This window comes from Pongo abelii, chromosome 18 (assembly GCF_028885655.2).
Source record: "Pongo abelii isolate AG06213 chromosome 18, NHGRI_mPonAbe1-v2.0_pri, whole genome shotgun sequence".
Classification (NCBI taxonomy): domain Eukaryota; kingdom Metazoa; phylum Chordata; class Mammalia; order Primates; family Hominidae; genus Pongo; species Pongo abelii.
Window position 1 is genome coordinate 7149523 of NC_072003.2, and position 22849 is coordinate 7172371.

Below are 22849 nucleotides of genomic sequence, written 5' to 3' on the forward strand. Positions count from 1 at the left end.
GACACTAGTGGACACTGTCTGCATTTTTTTTTTTTTGATGGAGTCTCACTCTGTTGCCCAGGCTGGAGTGCAGTGGTGTGATCTCAGCTCACTGCAACTTCCGACTCCTGGGTTCAAGTGACTCTCCTGCCTCAGCGTCCTGAGTAGCTGGGATTACAGATGCATGCCACCATCCCAAGCTAATTTTTGTATTTTTAGTAGAGAAGGGGTTTCACCATGTTGGTCAGGCTGGTCTCAAACTCCTGACCTCGTGATCCACCCGCCTCCACCTCCCAAAGTGCTGGGATTACAGATGTGAGCCACCGCGCCTGGCCTACTTCACCATTTTTTGACAATAGGACTTTAAGGTTTTCTGTTTGTACCTGTGACAACAATCTAGAGATTCAAATTAGTTCAAGGAAAGAGTTGACTCAGTCTGTTTAAGAACTCACAACCTGTTGCCTGCTCCTGTTCATCAAGGTGGTTGTGTAGAGGAGAAGGGGAATGCAATGTTTCCTGTTATCCCCAAATGGATCATTAGGACCCAAAGTTGCCTGCAGAGATAAGCTATGCATGATAAGCTCCAAAATAGTGAGGTTCAGATACCTCCCCAGGGCTAAGAGAGGACAAGGCAATTGTGCTATTTCTAGTGTCCACTAGTCTATATAAGCAGAAGATCAGAGAGGATTCAAGAAGAGAGAGGAGAATGAGTCATGGGTCAACGTCCTTCTCTACAACATCATAAAAAAAAGCCAAGCTCCAGGGCTCCTCTTGTAAATACTGGGGGGCCAGCAAAAAGAGGCCCTGATCTACTCATGCAGCATCTTTGATGGTCGTCCTTCTGGGCTTATTTGTGCAGGTGGAGATAAAAAGGAATGGAGGAGAGAGAAAGCTTCATTCTCTGCTTTGCTCTTGCTTTTTGTGGCTATGCGAGGACCTGAGTTTCCTGAAGGCTAAAGGGATACCAAAGAGAAACTGGGTTTGAGCTTTGTGGCTGGTGTACCAGAGAGAACCAGCTGCAAGGCAAGACAATCTCAGTGTCAAGAGATGGAGTCACACTGTCAGCATTCCATCACCAGGACAGTTTGGGAGAGGTTGAGCAGAAGTGGATTTCCTATCAGGGAACCATGTAGGAGGGTCTTGTACAAAGTAGTGCTTCATTGGGGATGTGTGGCCAGCCAGCTGGGTCTGTTCACCAAAACCATCTTCTCCCCTTTGATACACGGTTGGCTACATGCTTACACCCCCCTGCCACACAGGTGACTATGTGACTGAGCTCTAGACAATTGAATGTGAGCTGGAATGATGCGTGCTGCTTCTGGGTGTGGTCCGTAAAAACCACCACTCATTCTCCTCCTTTTGGATTGGGATAAAGATGATGATGATGGCTTTGGAAGCCACATCTTAAGCATAGCAGAGCCCCTTTCACTCTGATTTTCTGAATGTTCATGTGGAAGGGATTTGTTATTCAATTTGCTCTCCCACCTGGGCCTCCTACATGAGAAAGGAATGAATGTCCATTGCATTGAGCTGTTATGCATTTGGTTCTATTTGCAACTGCAGCTTAGATATCCTTGACAAACATAAGCAGCCTTCACCCATAGGACTCCCCCAAATCCACCCGTGCCCCATGACGGTGCCAGCATTTGTTGCTGTTGGAATTCACCTGATCACCAGAGGCATTAGCAGATGATTTCATTTGTTGCAAAGTGCAAAGGATGTTGTTGCCCTTTCTCTTGAACCCGTCTTCTTAGATGTAATGGCAGAATTGACGAAACCAGAAAACCAAAGGGGAAAGAGGTCAGCAAAGAAAAGACCATGCATTCTCCCCAGTTAGTCCTTCTGGTTGCTGCCTGGGGGGGAATGGAGGAGATGCATCTTATTCTGTATGTGAGATTAAAGTTTTACACTGAATTGGACTTGAGAGGACAGGAATTCTCAGGCCTGAGAGTGACTGGGCCATTCTCTGTGTCTGGCTGAGGTGTCCTTACAGCTCAAAAACCTACACATGTGTGTCATTCATTTCATACGCTGGTGTCAGACCATTCCATAAGTCAGTTCCGTCCAAGCCGTAGACAGTCTGGCAAAGACGACCTGGTAGACTCCTTCAGGGTATGGGGATCTAAGATTTTCATGTGAGTGACTAGCAACAGAAGTAATCACCCAAATGCCACCACGGATCCTCATGTTTACCTGGAATGCCAGTTTAAGTTAAGATGCACTGACATCACAGTTAAAGGCTTCCCGGTCCAGCACTGTGGTGTGTCATTTGCTGGTGGGGAGGAAATCTGGAGGCCTACCAGGAAGGCACTTGAGGGAGGGGTGTTATTATTCAGTCTTGCTGCCTGGCGGGCCACTTGTAGAACCATTGGCACAGCCATCCCTACTGTAAATACTGGAGGAAGGGACAGGGTGATCTGCGTCAGTCAGTGAGAGGGGAAGGGATAATGTCCAGCCAGGAAATAGCAAACAGTCACCCACTGCGTGTCAGGGTTTTCAGATAGGAGCATTGCAGAGCTGTGCAGGGAGCGCTGTCTAGGATGATAGAGACCGGATTCAGTTTACAGCTCTACTGCTTGCCAGGGAAGTAATTAAATCTCTTTGATCCTTATCTGGATCCATTTAAAGTGAGCTCTATCCCTTGAATGAGCTGATAAATTCCTTCTTGTGCTTGAGCCATTTTGAGTTGTTTTTGTGTCATGTTATCGAAAGAGACCTGTCTAACACAACCCTGCAAAAGTTATACAGAGTAGCCCCACGCTGTTCAGCATGGAAGGCACAGACCACAGACTGGTTTGCAGCATCAGAGCCCCAGACAGTGTTTGGGCATCTCAGACGGGGTTCAGGGAGGACAGGTGGCTGTGACTGGACAGTGATCTTCCCTCTGTCCGTTAACTCAGTCCGGACATCTCCTGATGTGTGGCAGTTCCAGGAGGGAATCTAGGTTTCCATCATGTAGCAGAATCCCTGCCTGGGTCTCAGAGGCAGCTTTGGAGTTCGACCTGAGTTCAGACCTGGCCCCTGAAAGTCCCTGGTGTGGCCTTGGGAAAGGCTCTTTGTTTCCAGTCTCAGTTGAAAAGGAATCACGTCCACCGAGTTCCTAGCACAAGCAAGAAGGAAACCCTTAATGTTGGCCTTTGCGATTTCAAACACGCAGAGAAACCGAAGGAGAGGAAGGGAAATGATTAAAGGGATGGGAAATAGCTGGAACAAAGCTTTCAAGAGAGTCCTGCTGGAAGTTTCCCACGTCCCTTTTGCACCCTGCGCTGGTCCACAGAATGGCCCGCCTCAAACACGGCTCTAATCATATCAGCCCCCCACTGCAGACACTCTGATGACTGCTGCTGGCTTGATAAAAGCCCATGGCTAGAGCTGGCGTCAGCAACCCTTAAAGAGCCCTCCATCCTCCAGCAGGCCTCTGCAGTACGGTCTGGCTTGCCCAGCGTGCAGTCCAGCCACAGTGGGTCGTGACAAACCCTGAGGTCTGTGGGTGCACATTCGTGAATACTATGTGCCTTAGAAGTGAGTCTCTGAATCTAATACAATTTTGACTATGAAATCCACTCTGAATGCAGCTTAGAGAGGGTTCTAGATACCTAGAGGGGCCTCAGTAAAGTTTACCCCTTGTTTTATACATTTAGCTGATTGGTAAAATGATTAATGCAGAATAGTTTACCTCTAGTTGGCCACAAGCCCTACCACTCCCTATTGCATCACTATATGCCTTACCTTCTACTGCATCCCCATATGTGAATGCTTGAGAGAGTTCTTTTTTTTTTTTTTTTTTTTTTTTTCTTTTATTGTAATTATTATTATTGTTATTATTATACTTTAGGTTTTATGGTACATCTATGCAGCCATAAGAAATGATGAGTTCATGTCCTTTGTAGGGACATGGATGAAATTGGAAATCATCATTCTCAGTAAACTATCGCAAGAACAAAAAACCAAACACCGCATATTCTCACTCATAGGTGGGAATTGAACAATGAGAACAAATGGACACAGGAAGGGGAACATCACACTTCAGGGACTGTTGTGGGTTGGGGGTAGGGGGGAGGGATAACATTGGGAGATATACCTAATGCTAGATGACGAGAGAGTTCTTTTTAGTCTCCTTTTTATAAGAAAAAAATAGCCAACATTTCCACAGGGTCTCTTTCTTTCCAATTTTTTCATGAATTTCTTTTAACTTTTAAGTTCAGAGGTACATATTGCAGGTTACAAAGGTAAACTTGTGTCGTGGGGGTTTGTTGTACAGATGATTTCATCCCCCAGGTATTAAGCCTAGTGCCCATTATTTTTCCTGATTCTCTCCCTCCTTTCACCTTCCACCCTCCAGAAGGCCCCAGTGTGTATTGTTCCTTTCTTTGTGTCCATGTGCTCTCATTATTTAGCTCCCACTTCTAGGTGAGGATATGCAGTATTTGGTTTTCTGTTCCTATGTTAGTTTGCTAAGGATAATGGCCTCCAACTCCATCGATGTCCCTGCGAAGTACATGATCACAACACTATTCACAGCAGCAAAGACAAGGTCTTTTGTTAACGGTAAAGTTGTATGAAGCTTTATTTTTTATCCTGGTTTAAACATATGTTTAATTTTACAGGTGGATACATTATCAATGTAAACATCTTAAATAATTCCGGAAAAGAGAAAGTTACCCACGACTTTTCTTCACCCTTTGGGTCCCAGTCAAGTTCCAGTTTGCTCAGAAGTAAACCTTTTCTCGGTTTGATGTATCTCCTTTGATACATTTTTCACATATACATCTATGGTGTGTGTGGTGAGGGAGAGATGGATGATGTATACATACTTGAGTTTTTTTTTTTTTTTTTTTTTTTTAGAAAATGGTATCTTATGTACACTTTTCTGAATGTTTCGTTTTTCATTAACAATATATGCTGTAGAGTTTTTAATGTCAGCATATAAGAATCTTCCCCAAGCTGTATGATAGTTTATAATATGGATGGATCATAATTGACTTGGCTTAAAAGATCAGAAACTGGAAGTCCAACAGCCACATTCAGATCATGTATGTGTTTTTTGTTTGGCTAGAACCATGTTTTGCCTGGGAAAAACTGAAACGCAAATGGCTTTAGCTAGTGGGCAATCATTAGTTACCCCACAGGCCCTGCCACTCCCTACTGTCCTTCCCGCTATAGGTGGTTGAATATTCAAACCCTGCACTTTAGTCATTATACTTTTTTAAAAAAATGTATTGCTGTCCCAACAATGCCACAATGGACAGCTATGTGTATGCCTTTTTATATCTGTATTTCCCTAAGGTAGATGCAAGAAGTGGCTTCCCCTAATAGGGGGGAATAGAAGGGGCTTGATGATGTAAATGACACAAGGTTAGGAAACACTAAAAGTATGACTTGGGGGACATCAGAGTAGTCAGCTGAAAACTCTTCTGCCCATGGAGCTCAGTGAAGCAGAGAGAGTAGTTCTGCCCAAGGCTTATAGCTGTTGAATATCATGTTTCCCTGACATATTCCTGTTGGTTTTCAGCAGAGAAATATACACATTCACGTGAGATAGTGTAGCCCAGGGATCTTGTGTGCTTGTGCTTTACGGATGTGGCTGATCACTACGGAATCAGCTACTTTCCCAGTCCTGAACGGGCTCCAGGAATGAGGGAGGAGAGGGAAGGTTCCAACCTCTGACATCCATCACACCATGAGTTTCCCCATGGCCGGGCCCCGGATTCATGGCTTGGCAAGCCTTCAGCCACAGCTCATGGACTTTCTTGGCTGAGGTCAGTCTGAAGTCTGGTCTCCTGTTTAGGGGGCTAATGGTGCATGAAAGTTGCTCCATGGACAGTGAGCTCTGCCTGAGCTCCTCATCTGATGCCTTAGGAGTGACTGTGGGAGAGGTGGTGCCAAAGCCAGGTCAGTGGTTGCTGCAGGAGCTGGTCAGCTAACTCAGGAAGTCATTCGTTCTTAAGTCCTTTGTTGGATTCACATTTGTGAGCTGGTATTGGTCTGTGTCTTAGCCTGGGCTGCCATAATAAAACACCGTGGACTGCAGCTTAACCAACAGGAATATATTTCTCATACTCTGGAGTCTGAGAATTCGAGATGAAGGTACCAGCAGACTCAGTATCAGAAAAGGGTCTGCTCATTGGGTTGTAAGTGGCTGCCTTCTTGCTGTGTCTTCATGTGGCCTTTCCTGTGTGCAGGAGGAGAGAGAGAGAGAAAGAGGGAGAGAGGGAGAGAGAGAAAGAAATTAAGTTCTCTGCTCTTTCTCCTTTTTTATGTTTCATTTTTTTAAGATGGAGTTTCATTCTTGTTGCCCAGGCTGGAGTGCAATGGCGCAATCTCGGTTCAATGCAACCTCTGCCTCCGCGTTTCAAGTGATTCTCCTGCCTCAGCCTCCCGAGTAGCTGCGATTACAGGTGCACACCACCATGCCCAGCTAATTTTTTGTGTTTTTAGTAGGGACAGGGTTTCACCATGTTGGCCAGGCTGGTCTCGAACTCCTGACCTCAGATGATCCACCTACGTCGGACTCCCAAAGTTCTGGGATTATAGGCATGAGGCATTGTGCCCAGGCAGCTGTCTCTTCTTTGATGGGCACTAATCCCATCATGAGGGCCTACCCTCATGACGTCATCTAAACTTAATTACTTTCCAAAGGTCCACTCTCCAAATACAATTACACTGGGGGTCAGGGCTTCAATATATGAATTTTAGGGACATAGCTCAGTCCAAGCACTCAGATAGGACAACATGGCTGAGGTTGGCTAAGTCATCCACGTATAAGAAAAGCTGTAAGATAGAAAGCTTCTTAAGAGTTATCACACAGAGAAAAAGATCTGATCTCTAGGTAGGAGACCCTTTCTAGGCATAGGTGAACAATGCTGGGAGGTGTCTACACCAAATCCTTTGATATACAGTAGGCTTGTAGGTAGGAGGCTGAACATCTACCTGACTTTATGTTGGGTTTAAATCTAATTTCTTCTGCTTAATAACATCCCGACTTTGGAAAAGTTACCTAACTTGTACAAACCCCGATATTTTCATTTATGAAATGGAGTCATAAAAATTATTCAAGGGCTTAAATGAGATAAAATATATAAACAACTTGGCACCATTCCTGGCACAACTCTCTATTTCACAATATTTTGAGGAATTTTGCAAACATGAAGCTGCTGCTGTTGCTGTCATTGTAGCTTTTACCTGGTGTTTCTCATAACACTGACTTCATACTTTAAGGGGAGGAAAAAAACATGTTAAAAATGTCTTTAGTGCCTCTGTTTTCTTTTTCAGTGTTTATTTAATCATTATCAGTATAGGGACATTGCTCACAGCCCTCCCCACTTGTTTTTTTCTTGACAAGATTGGTATAATATGTTGAAAATACTAATTATCCTATTCACCTTATTAACAGGGCTGGATAAACAAATCGTGTTGCTGTGCTTGGTGGAAGAAAATGCGTTGTGTGTGTGTGTGGTGCGTGTTGCAACTTTGTCCCCTCAGGTCATAACAAATTATTGATGGCAGTTCCTTTAAAAAGACAATTAATCCAATTACCTTCTTGTTGAATCAATACTAATGTCTTTTTTTGTTTAACTTGCAGGTTTCGGCAAGTCAGGCTACAGGCAAAGCTGAGGTAGGAAACGTGGTTTTTCTGTCCCTTTAGAGGATAGTTTGAAGTGGGTTTCTTTTGTGATGGAGTGTAACGAGCATTCTAGCAATGATTCTTCTGCGTTTCGTTTCCTGGTGGCTTGGATGGTGTGTTTTCAGTTGAGTGGTTTCTGTGCTGCTGGGTTTTGGGGTGCCCAGGTCACTGCACTGCTCTTCATGGAGTGTGCATGGTAAAGATGGTGCAGGGTGACTTCAGCGTCTGTTTCTCAACAGATACATCATGATTCTAGCCCAGCTCAGACAAAACCCTGGCTCTGCCGGTGAGACCTCCACTGTTTCTATTGTATAGTTTCCCCATTCCTTCTCTTTTGGTTTTCCTTTGTATATTTTTTTCCTTTCCTTTATTTTATTTTATTTTTGGGACAGAGTCTCACTCTGTTGCCCAGGCTGGAGTGCAGTGGCACGATGTCGGCTCGCTGCAACCTCCGCCTCCGGGGTTCAAGTGATTCTCCTTCCTCAGCCTGCTGAGTGGCTGGGATTACAGGTGTGCACCACCACGCCTGGCTAGTTTTTGTATTTTTAGTAGAGACGGGGTTTCACCATGTTGGTCAGGCTGGTCTTGAACTCCTGACCTCAAGTGATCCACCTGCCTCGGCCTCCCCAAAGTGCTGGGATTATAGGCGTGAGCCACCATGCCCAGCCTGTTTTTCTTTTTCTGCTTAGTCTCCAAGGCATGAAAGGAATTGTGGTGGATGCTGACAATATAGGTAAAGAATAAGAAATGAAGCTGGTCAGAAGTCACCAGCACGGTGACCACCCATTGGAAATTGTCCATGTTGTAATGTAATGGGCTCCTACAAAATATGCCCAGCACCATAGAGCCGGTCACTCTCACTCCTGAGCCACTGTGTGGTTAAAGCAAAGAACACTGACCCAGGTCCCTGGAGCCCAGGGCTCTGTGTGACACCCAGTGTTGCATTATTGGAACCCTAAGCATGTGGAGTTATTTATATCCTACTGTTCAATGAGGTCATCACCAAAGTCTGATTTTTCAAATTCAAGAAATTGCAACCTCAGGCATAAATGGGTTAACTGTGGCTATTCGCTTTCCTCAGGTATACCATGGGGATAGTTATAGCTCCCTTTGATCCATCACACAGTTGTTAGTAGGGTAAAATAGAATAAAGCTTGTGGAGGCAGATTCTCGCGGGGTTCTGCAAACACCTAAGGAGAGATCATTATCCACAAGTATCCATTCCCATTCAAATGTCTGCATCCTCGGGTACAGTAACTTGGTGTGCAAAGGTTTTCCAGGAGCTGTGATGCATTCATAGTGTGAGTGATTTCAGATGCCTAGTGAGGCAGGGATTTGGGAAGCACAAGGATAGGACAGAGATGAGCAGCCTCCATTGTCACCTATGTCCCCATGATCTTGTGACCAGTCACTCGAGTGAGTTATTAAACAACACAAATTTTGTTTCCTCATTTTTGGAATAGGAATAGCAATATGCATCCTATGAGGCTGTTGAGAGCATTAAAATGGCAACGGCAGTGTTTCCTCTGGTGGTTTGCTGTCACGGGAATACCAGTTTCTATGTATTTAGCATCTCTGATGCACCATTTATTTATAATTGCACTGCGTGCATCGTTATATAAAATCCTTACAAAAATTTTGTGATATATAGGCTATGATGATCCCTATTTTACAGAAGAGTAAACTGAGAGTTAGAAAGGATGAGTAACTTTCCTAGCGCTGTTCAACCAATGAGGTATAGAGTTGGAATTCATAACCATGTCTGGCAAGGTACAAAGTGCCATGCCGTGTAACACACCCAGATTATGGCCTGGTACACAGTGGGTGTTCAGTAAATATTAGTTCTGCCAGTCATGAAGGACTGATTGTGCTTTCTAGAGCATACCTGAATATGTCCTGTTTCTCTTTGGTCATCACCTGAGACAGCTGTGTGTTTCCTATGATCTTCCATCTTTGTTCCTTTCCCCAGACACATTCTTACATCTGCATCTTATTTGGCAGTTTAAAACAATCATCCAAAAAGAAAATGCTCATGTTGCCCCTTTTAAACTTCACAAGATTTATATGTATATTTTTTTAGATGGGGACTCTCCCTGTCACCAGACTGGAGTACAGTGGCACGATCTCGGCTCACTGCAACCTCCGCCTCCCAGGTTCAAGTGATTCTCCTGCCTCAGCCTCCCAAGTAGTTGGGACTACAGGCGCATGCCACCATGCCCGGCTAATTTTTGTATTTTTAGTAGAGATGGGGTTTCACCATGTTGGCCAGGATGGTCTCAATGTCTTGACCACCTCGTGATCCGCCCACCTCGGCCTCCCAGAGTGATGGGATCACAGGGCATGAGCCACTGTGCCAGACTGTTCACAAGATATTTCTTATCCTCGTTTTACCAATTGAAGAAAGGAGGTCTGAGGAGTTGAAGTACTTCCTACATAGGTGAAATAATGTTTAAAAATCCAACAATTCCACTTCTACTTGTATGCCCAAGAGAAACGAGTGCTTATGTCCACCAAAACAACACATGCAAGAATTCCCATAAAGGTTTTATTTACCATACCCAAACACTGGAAACAAACCAAATGTCTATTAACAGAATAACAGATCAATCAATAGTGGTGTATTCATGCAGTGAAATACAATACAGCAAGCAAAAAATATTATCTATAGGTGTATGACACAACTTGTATGACTCTTAGTGATATAATATTATAAGAAAAATATCAGAACAAAAGAATGTACCCTCCATGATTTCATTTACATATGCACATATACACACCCACATATATATTATTTATATCTTCTATATAGTAAATTATTTATATATATAAAAATAAACAGGTATGACACAACCTGTATGACTCTTAGTGATATAAGAAAAATATCAGAACAAAAGAATGTACCCTCTATGATTTCATTTACATATGTACATATACACACCCACATATATATTATTTATATATTCTATTATTTATATATATAAAAAATAAACAGACAACATTCATCTCTGATGATAAAAGTAGCAATAGTGGTTACCTCTGGGAGGCGTTGGCTGAGTAGGGGCAGAAAGGGACCTAATGGGAATGTCCAACACTCTCATCTGGATGTATTTATGGAGGTAACCATCATATACAAAACTGATAGAACTCTACAATGAAGATGTGTGCATCTTACAGGTTGTAATTTGTATGGCAAGAAAAGAAATGAAGGCAGTTGGCAAGAAAAAAAGAGAGAAAACACAAAATGTATCAACCAGGATGATGGGATGGGGGGAATGGTCAGTTGGTCATGGTGGAGGTAAGTGAGATGAAGGGAACTAGGAAGTGTAGGAACGCTAAACGTACAGAAACACTTTTGATCAAAAATAGTCTTCCTTCCTTCATTCTTTTTTTATTCCAGTCTCCCATTTCCCAGATGGAACAGTTTTTTTTAGTCTTTTTTTTTTCTTACCATTTTTCCTAAGGCTGAATTATCATTGCTGCAGCCAGATCATATTTTTTTCATGACGGCAGGGAGGTAACCTTTTATTAATTGAATTTCTAATGGCAATTCATCAAAGCAAGCGATCACCGTTATTTAATGCGTGATCCATATTCAGGGCATGTTCTGTTAGGTAAATAATAGTGGCTCTGGGAAAATGCTTCTGTGAGGTCCTTTTCCTTCTCAAATGACTTTCTTTCCCTCCCCCTCCCCAAGTAGAGACAAACAGTTGTAATTTAAGCAGAACAAACCCCACCTGTGGAGGAGACATTGGTTAAAATGAGACAAAAAGAATGACAAACCCACAGAATCAGTGAGAATGAGTGGCTTTGCCAGTTCTCTTTCTCTCTGCAGATTGACAGTGAATATGTGAATAACATTTGCTAAATCTGGACTTTGAAAACATGACAGCAAGCTGTTTGTGCCAATAAATTTTCATGGCATATGCCACCCCTCCCTGCACCACACACAGTTTTAATAAGATGGCACATGAGCTATTGAGAAATGTTAAAAACCCTGTAGAGGAGAGAGCTTTATCTTCTGACCAAATTCTGCCCAGCAATGTTTATGACAGCTGAAGAATTTATCAGAAATTCCCTGTGCTAGCTGCAAAGCACCTGGCCCTTTGTCCCCAAGCAGCCTTTAAGAACCAAACTAAGATGTCACATACATAATATAACAGATAAATGGCCCAATTTCCATGTCCACATGATGAATGGAATGCAAGTTCAGCACACACATATTTGCACATTAATTGGCCCTGCATGGTTCCATTTTGTTCCTAAGTTGCTACTGTATGTCTCGTAGACTCCTTCCCCTTCAAAATCATTAAGCCTGTTTTATCGCACAAACGCATGCACATTTCCCCCCTATTTATCGTCACGCAGTTTGCCCTGCTGAGAGAGAACGAAGTTACCTGGGCGCAGCCATTGGATTGCAAATGCATATGTCTGAGCCCTCTCCACCACCAGCTGTATATTAACACAAAGATCTGAGACCCAGCCCCATGTTGCCTATGCTGACAGCCAAACAAAGGAGGTTGTAGACGAGGATGTTTAAGGAAAAAAAAAAATTCATTTCATTTCACTTACCAGTTGGTTTCTTGCCTCACCTTAATGATTTCCTGTTGATAGTTTAATGGCAATGTAAACTCAGTGGAGGGCCTCAATTTTGATAAATTGGCCTGCTTTTATTTTATGGCAAAGCAATCGAACTGAGATTGATTGATATTACAGCTTTGCTATCCCAAATAATTGCAATGGTAAACTACGCAGGTAGCAAACTCAGTGGCCTTGGGAGAATGTAGGTGGAATCTCCCTCCTACCATTACTTTTTCCTTCCAAAAGGAAACTTTATCCTAGGCCTAGGAATCATTTATTTCTCCTGCCTTCCAAGCCTCGTTCTCAGGAAAATAAATTGGGCCTATTAAAAATATTCTTACCTGCTTGAAAAGACACCAGTGCGTTTGAGAAAGGGGCTGAGCTGCTTAGTCTGTGAATAGATCAGTCCTAGTCATCCTGTGTCATTTGAGAATCTAGCACATTTAACAAGAGTCAGTTGAGCTATTTCATCAAGAAGGTTACAGTGGAAAGAGCAAGAGCTTTGGAGTCTTGTAGATGAGGTGTGAATGATGGGTCCACAGCTTATGAGTTATGTGACTTTAGTCAAGTTACTTAACTGCTAAGCAAGTCTTTTTTCTGCAAAATGGGAACGGTGAAATAAAGTACAAGGTTTGTTTGGACTTTAAATGAAATAATCAATATGCAATGCCTGGCTCGGCATGGTGGCTCACACCTGTAGTCCTAGCACTTTGGGGGGCCAAGGCAGGAAGATCACTTGAGCTCAGGAGTTCGAGACCAGCCTGGGCAACAGATGAGGAAGAACCCAATCTCTACAGGAAAAAAAAAAAAATTGGCAGGTGTGGCGGTGTTTGTTTGTAGTCCCAGCTACTCAGGAGGCTGAGGTGGGAGGGTTGCTTGAGCTCAGGAAGTTGAGGTTGCAGTGAGGCAAGATTGCACCACTGCACTCTAGCCTGGGTGACAGAGCTAGACCCTGTCTTAAAAATAAATAAATAAATAAATAATAATGCAATGCTTAAGACAGAGCCTGGCATACAGTAGATGTTCAACAATTAGTATTTTGCTTGCATACAAAGTCCCTCTTCACTTATATTTGTATTAAGTAAAACAATAATTAGGGTGTGGTGGCTCATGCCTGTAATCCCAGCACTTTGGGAGGCCATGATGGGTGAATCATGAGGTCAAGAGATCGAGGCCATCCTGGCCAACATGGTAAAGTACTGTCTCTACTAAAAATACAAAAATTAGCTGGGTGTGGTGGCATGCACCTGTAGTCCCAGCTGCTTGGTAGGCTGAGGTAAGAGAATAGCTTGAACCCAGGAGGCAGAGGTTGCAGTGAGCTAATATCTTTCCACTGCATAGTCCAGCCTGGCAACAGAGGAAGACTCCATCTCAAAACAAAACAACAACAACAACAACAAAAACAATAATTAAATAACCTAATTAGGAATCATCGAGACCTGTTGTTTTGAAAGCTTGCTGTGCTACCTTTGCATCATGGCTGTGTCCTGCCTAAGCAGACAGAAGTTCACTCCTATGACTTAATTCACGTTGGACTTAATGACCCTCTTGTCTCCACCCAAGGACAAGATCCACTTGAAGATCAGCAGTACTTTCCAATGAGCACTCTTGGCCTTGTCTAATTCTGCCCAATTACGCTTTGATAGTCATCTCCATCCTTGAGGCCAGCACCAAAGCATACTTAAAGAGTGCTAAACAATCATGTGGTCTTAATTCAAGAGTCCAGAATTCTCAGTTGGAGATATGGTTGGTGTTTTGTAATTTCTTGAACATTTAAGTGACAGTCTATTATTGTCTAGGCACAATACTAGGCCTGGGAATACATGTACAAAGTTGACACACTATCATACCCTCAAATAACTGATGGTTCATTATAGCATTATAGAATAAATGCTGTAGTTTCACTTGTCTCATGAGGACTGATGTTCTTAATGGAGCAAAACTGTCCCCATAAGGCTTCCTCCATATTTGGTAAGTTCTGGATCTCGGTTCAAACATAAATGAGCCTAGATAGGCTAGGGATATTTATAGAGGCTTCTCAGAGGAGGTAGTATGCAGACTGGAGCTTTGAAGGGTGGATTAGGTTAGGTTGTCATCAGGTAAAGAAAAGTCAAGGGCCGGAGAAAAGGCAGAGATGGGAAAAAAGCTGCCTGAAGTGAAAAGTAAGTGTGGAAACAGTGAAGGAGGATGATGTAGTCAGAAGGAACACAGAAGAACCAAGGCCAGGCATCCTTATGGAAATCAAAGAGTAAGATGGTTACGAGAGAGGTAGGGGTGTTGGATAATTCAGAGGGCTAGAGGAAACAGGGTCAGGACCCATGGCACTGAGTTTGGCAATCGTGCCATCATTAATGTCCTCAACAACAGCCTTTCCAATGTGGATGGCTTAGGAGTAAATAGAAGGAGAAGACACATGGGTCACACTGGAGCCCAGCTGTTCAAAGCAGCCATTGGTTGATCCAAGGGATCAGTGGTCCTCTGGCTTGAAGGAAAGACAGAAGTTGGGAAGGAATTGTGAAGATGGCAGAGGCTTGGTTATATCGCAGTCTTGGAGAACAGGCCTCAGAGGATACGATGGTGGGGCACAGTCGGGGATTTACCCATTGAAAGGTGATCCGAGTGTTCTTGAAGCTGTTTTGTTGTGCTCATCATTGTCTAGCACCAGAGAGCTATGGTACTGATTGGACTGAGTAGAGATATTTTTTTTCCTTCGGTGACATTGAAGGAGAAGAAGATGGAGAGTAAATGTGGATACATTTTGAAGGAGAAGGAAGATAAATTGAAAGAGGTTATGCCTGGCAGCCTTCACTTCCCCAGTGAATAGCAGAGAGAAGTATATGTGCTGAGAATAAGGAGAGCAGCTGGGCGTGGTGGCTTATACCTGTAATCCAAGTACTTGGGGAGGCAGAGACAGGAAAATCACTTGAACCAGGAGTTTGAGACCAGCCAGGGCAATGTAGCAAGACCCTCTCTGTCCAAACAATTTAAAAAATTAGCCAGGCAATGTGGTGCACACCTGTAATCTTGGCTGCTCAGGAGGCTGAGATGGGAGGATCACTTGGGACCCAGGAGTTTGAGGCTGCAGTGAGCTATGATTATACCACTGGACCCCTGTCTTGGTGACAGAGCAAGACCCCATCCCCCATAAATAAATGCATGAATGAATGGATGGAGAATAGAGGCAGAACTAGAGGTTAGAGGGGAAAAATAAGCAGAGAGAAGAAATAGCTGATATGAGATGCTGGTGAGAGGCTAACTAACCAGCAAGCTGACATCCAGAAGCACTTAGCGGGGAGGTGAGCAAGAACCTTCCCATAGCAACAGCAGCAGCAGCGTTGATAATTGCAGCCATCATTTACCATGTGTGAAGGGAGTCGCAAGCGCTGCATTATCTTTACAGCAATCTTTGAAATAACTGTGAATGCCTCCATGTTACAGACAAAGAAACTGAGATGTGGAGAAGTGGTGTAGGTTGGTCAAACTTACTCAAGAATAGTGGGACCCATATCTGAACCAGGTTTTTCTGATTGTAACACCTGGGCTGTCTCCACTAGGAACAGCATGACTGTCATTTTTTATCTCCAGTCCCAGTGAGTGGTGAAAGTCGTGCAAATGACTTAATCTTTCTTTGTCTTGTTTGTCTGCTCCATAGCATGAGGACAATTAAAGAATGAACCTTATGGCTTATTCTGAGAAGTTGAAAGGCATACTGTAGCTTACAGAAGGCAATAAGCATATTATTTGGTGCGTAAGTAGTCCATAATACATGCTAGTCATTGTAGTGGTTAGTTTTATTAGTGTGCTTGGTGACTCATTCTACGCTACAATAGGAAATAGCAGAAGTATCAACTAGAACCAATTCCTGGCCTCTGAACCCGCATGGAAGCATCAGTCCTAGGAGTGTTTCAGAAGCATCTTGCTCTGTGAAAATTGATTAAGGCTCTCGGGAAAAGTGAACTGTTGTAAAATTTCTCTACTTCTCCATTTGAAAAACTAGGTTTCTGTTGTTGTGAGGTTTGGGGGATGAATTAGAAGGATCCCACTTTTTTTTTTTTTTTTTTTTTTGAGATGGAGTCTTGCTCTGTCTCCCAGGCTGGAGTGCAGTGGTGCCATCTCGACTCACTGCAAGTCCTACCTCCCAGGTTCATGTCATTCTCCTGCCTCAGCTTCCCAAGTAGCTGGGACTACAGGCGCCCACCAGCATGCCCAACTAATTTTTTGTATTTTTAGTAGAGAAGGGGTTTCACCGTGTTAGCCAGGATGGTCTTGATCTCCTGACCTCGTGCTCTACCTGCCTTGGCCTCCCAAAGTGCTGGGATTACAGGCATGAACCACCGCGCCCGGCCTATCCCACAATTTTTACCTTGCATTGGGGGTTAATGAGTAAAAACAACCAAATGGGGCAGGGGGGAAGCTAACTTTTAATTAGCACCTGAGTTTGTGCCAGCCAGGCCACTCTGCAAGTCATTCTCCGTGCCTCATCTTATTTGATTTTATCCTCATAATAACCCTATGAAGTATGTCCTATCATTTTTTTCTGTTTTACAGATGAGCAAACTGAGGCTTAACACGGTTAGTTAAATGAGTCACAAATGTAATAGGAGGGAAATTGAGACTCACACCCAAGGCTATCAGACCCCCAAACCAGCTGGGGTGCTTAGAAAGTGAAGTCAGGAGTCACCTCCAGTCTCTTAGAGGCAAAGGCTCAGTCTTTTAAACCTAGAGAGAAAGATCTCATCTCTCCTCCTCTAAATTATCTCATCTTTCAAGGCTTCCCCTGCTACAGCTAAACCAGCCTCGTTGACTGCCTGTTTTAAGATTTTGTGAGTGTTCTGTGATCACAAAACCCATTCCCACAATCATATATTATTTCCTATAGTTTTGACACCATTTATTTCCATAGCGTTATACATTCCAACCTTCTGACTGTTTAAGATCAAAAGATGTGCTCCCGGGCTCATACTTCACTCCAGCTCTCAGACTCTGTGCACCAAATTAGACAGAACAGAAGAAGCTCCAGCCTGTCATAGTCTGTAATGTTGCATAATTCCAAGGATTCACCATGTTTTATCAATGGCAAAAGGAGAGACAGACTCAGCCACAGTGGTGGGGCTTTCATGGAGGATATGGGGGAAGGCATGGAGATGCAATGGTTGAAGGGGAGTGCTGGGATGTTCAGAATCAGTCTAGAACGTGGGGAGTCAAATTGGTTGATTATGGAAATCCCAGGCCAAGGGCAAAGATTTATAAAGGGTCAGAGAAGAAGGAGGAATCTGTGTAGGGTACTGTGCTCCCTCATAAGAGAGTAAAAGAATTACTGATTATATCCAGGAGGAGGGAAAAGAGACTGTGTCTGCTCTCCAGGCTAGGCTTAGTGGTTCTAGAATGAAGCAAACTACATACTGATTAGCAGATGGACTTCTTTGGAGGGGTCATGCGTTTATTCAGCAAGTTTTAAAGAGCATCTAATGTGTGATAGCCACTCTTTTAGACCCTGGTAACTTAAAATGAATGAAACACTTTTTTCTGCTCTCAAGGAGCCTGTGATCTATGAAAATACACTGATGGGTGAACAGATGCTTTTAGCTAAGCTGTAATAGAAGTGGGTTCAAGGGGGAGAGTAAATACCTAGAGGGGGCGTTCAGCTCTCCCAGGAAGCCTGGCTTCAGATGAGACGGGTCTTCCTTTCCCATTTACCCACATACACTTGATGCAGGGCAGGCGAGCCCCACAACTGGGGCTTAGCTCAAGAGGGTTCTTGGCTTTGCCCAGGAAATAATTCAAGGGCAAGCAGTGGTGTTAAACAGCAGCTTTTATTGAAGCATCAGTTACAGTAGCAGCAGAGGGACTGCTCCTTCCTGAGCAGGGCTACCCTGAAGGGAGTGTGCCAAGAGTAGCAGCTCAGAGGCAGTTGTGCAGTCATATTTAGACCCACTTTTAATTACATGCAAATTAAGGAACAGATTATGGAGAAATGTTTAGAAATAGGGTGGTAACTTCCAGGTCCTTGGGTTGTTGCCATGGAAAGGGCACTAAGTCCTGGGTGTTCCCATGGTGATGATAAACTGGCATGGCACTCTGGTGGGCGTGTCTTATGGAAAGCTGCTTCTGTTCCATCTGTGTTTAAGGTAGTCCTCAATTTGGTTCAGTGTCTCGGCTCCACCTCCAGAGTTGAGTCCCACCTCCTACCTCACACTTGCTCTAGAACCAGTAAGGGGCATTGGAGGCTATATACCCAGACACCACATTCCATGACATATTTTAGTAATCTGAAAGCAAGTTTCATAAATAGCAAAGAGATTGCTTTGGATCGACTGTGCGTATGGATAAGGGGTAGGGGAGGAGGAAACAATTGGAAAATCAGCTGGACATGTGGATGAAGGGCACTGAAGGTGACTCTGCATTGTGGGGATGATAATGATAACAGTGATGGTGGTGCTGGTTATAGTGGCAACAGTGAGAACAGTCAGCATTTATTAATGCTTACTGTATGCTAGGCACTGAGCAATGTATTGTATATAAATTACCTCTTTTATTCCTTCCAATGAACTTAGGAGAATGAGTATTAATATGGACTTCATTTAACAGATGAGAAAACCAAGGCTCAGAAGAGTTTATGGGACCCACCCAAGGCCATATGTCTAGTAGGCAAAGTTAGTATTTGATTCTATGCAATTTGCCGTCTGAACCAGCGGTCCAGCAAAGATGGGGGAAGCAGGCTTGAAAACCCCCTTGGGTTAAAGTCTACGTTGCTCAACGCAATCTTCTCATGATAAATGTTGCTGACACACTTTGGAGAAACTTCGTGACTATGCTTGATTCCCGGCACTAATGTAGCTTGACTTGGGGCTGATATCCCACTTACCTCACCAGAATGAGAATTAGGGGGGTGGAAAAAAAAACAGTTATTGCAGTTCTGGCTTCCTCTATTGAGCTATGAATAAATGATGATAGCTGTGAAATGGTGTGGTGTTTAGATCATTTCTGGTAAATTAAAAAAACTAAAAATTGAATCAAGTGGTAATCCATGCAGCCATTTAAAATAGGAGTGGAACAAAATTGGTAAACTGTTATAGTGCCTTCCTGGCCTTGTCATTCTAATGTAATTAGTTTGCAAAAATATTAATTAATATTCGAACATCTGATGCGTTTTACATGTTAATTTGAAATGTGTTAGTTACATTTTCTACTTTTGCCCTGGTCCTGTCTTCAGCAGCAGCACAGGCAAGAATTCTGGTCCTGTAGCCCCCTCCTTACAGCTCAGCAGCCAAGTAGATATTGAGTAGATACTGGGAGCTCCTTGCAAAGCTCAGAGCTGCTTGCACCTTTGCAGAGAAGGGGAGAGAATGCTGTATGGAAACGGCATGTTAGTGGTTTTAGCTAATGGGGACTGAGTGCAAATGCAGTATCTCAAGAAGGCTTCCTGAGTTCCAATGAGCAAATGTTGTGCTGGGCCAGCAGGGGTTTCAGATGGTAAGCAGAAGCTGGAGGGAGAAACTCCTCAGATCACATTTGGACTAGGTTCTTTCCAGATCTTGCAAGTGGGTTGTGTGCTCATGTCCTAGAGAAAGGTGCTAAATTCTAGGCATGTCTCATGAAATATCTAGCCACTGATACCATTTGAGTGTGTTATCTGCTTCTGTTTTGTTTTTTTTTTTTCTTTTTTTTTTTTCTGGAGACGGAGTCCTGCTGTGTCGCCCAGGATGGAGTGCAGTGGCACTATCTCGGCCTCCCAGGTTCAATGATTCTCCTGCCTCAGGCTCCCAGGTAACTGGGATTACAGGTGTGTGCCACCACACCTGGCTAATTTTTGTATTTTTAGTAGAGACAGGGTTTCACCATGTTGGCCTGGCTGGTCTCAAACTCCTGACCTCAGGTGATCTGTCTGCTTCAGCCTCCCAAAGTGTTGGGATTACAGGCGTGAGCCACCATGCCTAAACTATTTTCTTATTTAGTTCATACATTAGTCAGGAGAGGCTAAGCTATGCAAGTAACAGGTTAACCATGAAATCTCAATGGCCTACCCAAAGAGGCTTATTTCTCACCCATGCTATGTCTGATGAGAGCTGGGGGTGGCTCTCTCCATCTGTTGACCTCACAGTACAGGATGCTTCTGCCTTGTGGCTTCTCTGGGTCGGTGCATACCTCCACTATCACTCTGGCAGGGGAAGAAAGGAAACAGGGAATCTCCCTTGACCTTTTCATTGCCTTAGCGCAGAGATGGCACACATCCCTTCTACTCACAGTCCGCCAGCTAGAACGTATCTCAGGGCACCTGTGACAAGAGGCCTGAGAAGGTGAGGAGCACATGGATATTCTCTGGGAATTAAATGCCTGCCACGGTGTGCCAGTGAGGCCCATGACAGTGATGACAACAAGCACCTCTATTCTCATCTCAGTTCTGTGTTTCACTGACTCCTACACTGGGGTTGCTTGCCTGGCAGTCTTTTATGCACTTTGTTCCATTCATGTCACTGCAGTGACAGTCTTTCCGTTCTAAACAAGAGGAAATGGAGGCTCAGAGGGCTCAAACTATTTGTCAACAGTCACACAGTTAGTAAGGGGTACAGTCAGGATTCAACCCACAATCTGACTCCAGTACCTCCAGTGGCTTTTTGCGTCCCATGGTTCTTGACAGATTTCCTTTGGTAGCATTGTAGTAGAGAGAGCTAGAGGCAACACTTAGAGAACACCCATGAAGACCAAGAGGACAAGGATCTATTAAGTCTGCAAGGGACGATACGAATGATGCCCAAGTTTGTGCAGAATTTATTACTTTCAGCCAGCAGATCCACATTCTGCATCATATTTCAATCTTATAATAATCCTATGGAAGATTTGGGAAGAATAATGTTAGCTCTGCTTTGTAGATGCATTATTAGAGGGTCCAGGAGGCTAAAGACCTGTTAGAGGTCACCTTGGTAGTCACTGATGGGTGTCTGGACTTTGGAATGGGTCTCTGCGTGTGTATGCGATTGTGGATCCTGCAGATCGTACACTGAGCCCCCTTAACCTCTTCTGTTTCATGACCCCCTTGGACATCTGGAGAGAACAACGGGACTCTTCATAGAATAAAGATTTCAAATACGTAATACAAAATACTTAGAATCACAAAGGAAACTATTTATATTGAAATACATTTATTAAATAAATTAAAACGTGATTTAGTCAAATCTTTGCTTTCTTTATTAACACATTAAACAAGCAAATCTAGTAATTACCATAATTTGGAAGTAGCGATAAGCATTATGATATTTTGAGATATCAGTGACAATTATAATGTAATGTGACTAAAATATCTGTAATTTCTCTTGGTGACAAAGTCACAGGTACTTACAATACTACTGCGATGTTGTGGCTTATATTTAAAGGCAGTGCTAGATTTGTTAGAGGCTAGTGAAAATCAAGTTTTATTTTTTCCTGTTGAAGTTCATGGACTCACTGTGTTCTATCTAGGGACTCCTGTAGAATCTTGGATCCCCAGTGAAGAATCCTCTCCATCTTGGCCCTGAACTGTCTTCTGATTCTAGTTGGGTGAAAGTCTAGAACTGGATGAGTCCAAGCTCAAATTATGTTTGATTTTGTTGCATGTATTCACTTGGTCACTACCACCTTGTGGTAGTGATGTCATCTCTGCCCAGTGCCTGGTTTTAACCCGTGGCTTCTTCTTTTCCAATACAGCACATGTGGCATTTAAGAGTATCAGGGGTCTAGGTGTGGTGGCTCACACCTATAATCCCAGCACTTTGGGAGGCTGAGGCAGGTGGATCACTTGAGGTGAAGAGTTCGAGACCATCCTGGCCAACATGATGAAACACTGTCTCTACTAAAAATACAAAAATTAGCTGGGTGTGGTGGCACATGCTTATAATCCCAGCTACTTGGGAGGCTGAGGTGGGAGGATCGTTTGAACCTGGGAGGCAGAGGTTGCTGTGAGTCAAAATTGTACCACTGCACTCCAGCCTGGGTGACAGAGCGAGACTCTATCTCAAAAAAAGTTTTTTAAAAAAAGATCAGGGGTTAACAAAGGCTAACATTTTCCCCCCAATGCTAGGGACTATAGTAAGACTTCATACGCACTATTTCACTTAATCCTGGTAGATTCTAGTGTTAAATGTATTTTGCAGAAAGTAATAATGATGGTTAACATTTATAAATACTTAGTATGCACCAGGCACTCTTCTAAGCACATTTAAGATACTAAAATAATAATAATTACTTTAGTAGCAGTGGTAGCAGCAGTAGTAATAGTAGCAGCTAAGACTTATTTAGCACTCCCTTGGTGCCAGACTTATTATCTTCTAAGTATTTTACATACTTAATCTCAATTATTCCCCACCACATTCCTATCAGGTCAGTAGTAGTTATTTATATTTTACAGAATACGTACTAGGTTCAGAGAGATTAAGTAACAAAGTCACATGACTACACAGCCAACCTTTGAATTCAGGCATTCTCTTTCCACACCCTGTGCAGGTAAAATCACTAACTTCTACTGCCTTGTTTGCCACTTTGTTTACTGTTCCTCATAGCTATGTCAGAGGTAGAAGTGAATTTTTCACTCCCATTTTACAGATTGGGCAACTGAGGTGCAGTCACCTTAAGAAACTTGCCTTAGAGTTGGCTTCATTCAACTCAAAGATGGAACAACAAAGCCTGCGGATAAGC

At 43.4% G+C, this 22849-nt stretch overlaps 1 protein-coding gene across 17 annotated transcripts in view; it reads left to right on the forward strand.

Moving 5' to 3' along the window:
• The window catches only part of RBFOX1 (RNA binding fox-1 homolog 1), a 2503848-nt gene that overhangs the window by 629686 nt on the left and 1851313 nt on the right, over nt 1-22849 (forward strand). For all 17 annotated transcript variants that reach the window (XM_054533103.2, XM_054533097.1, XM_054533099.1 and 14 more), the window contains one exon: nt 7562-7594. In XM_054533103.2, the coding sequence (XP_054389078.2) occupies nt 7562-7594 (33 nt within the window). The remainder of the gene's footprint in view (nt 1-7561; nt 7595-22849) is intronic.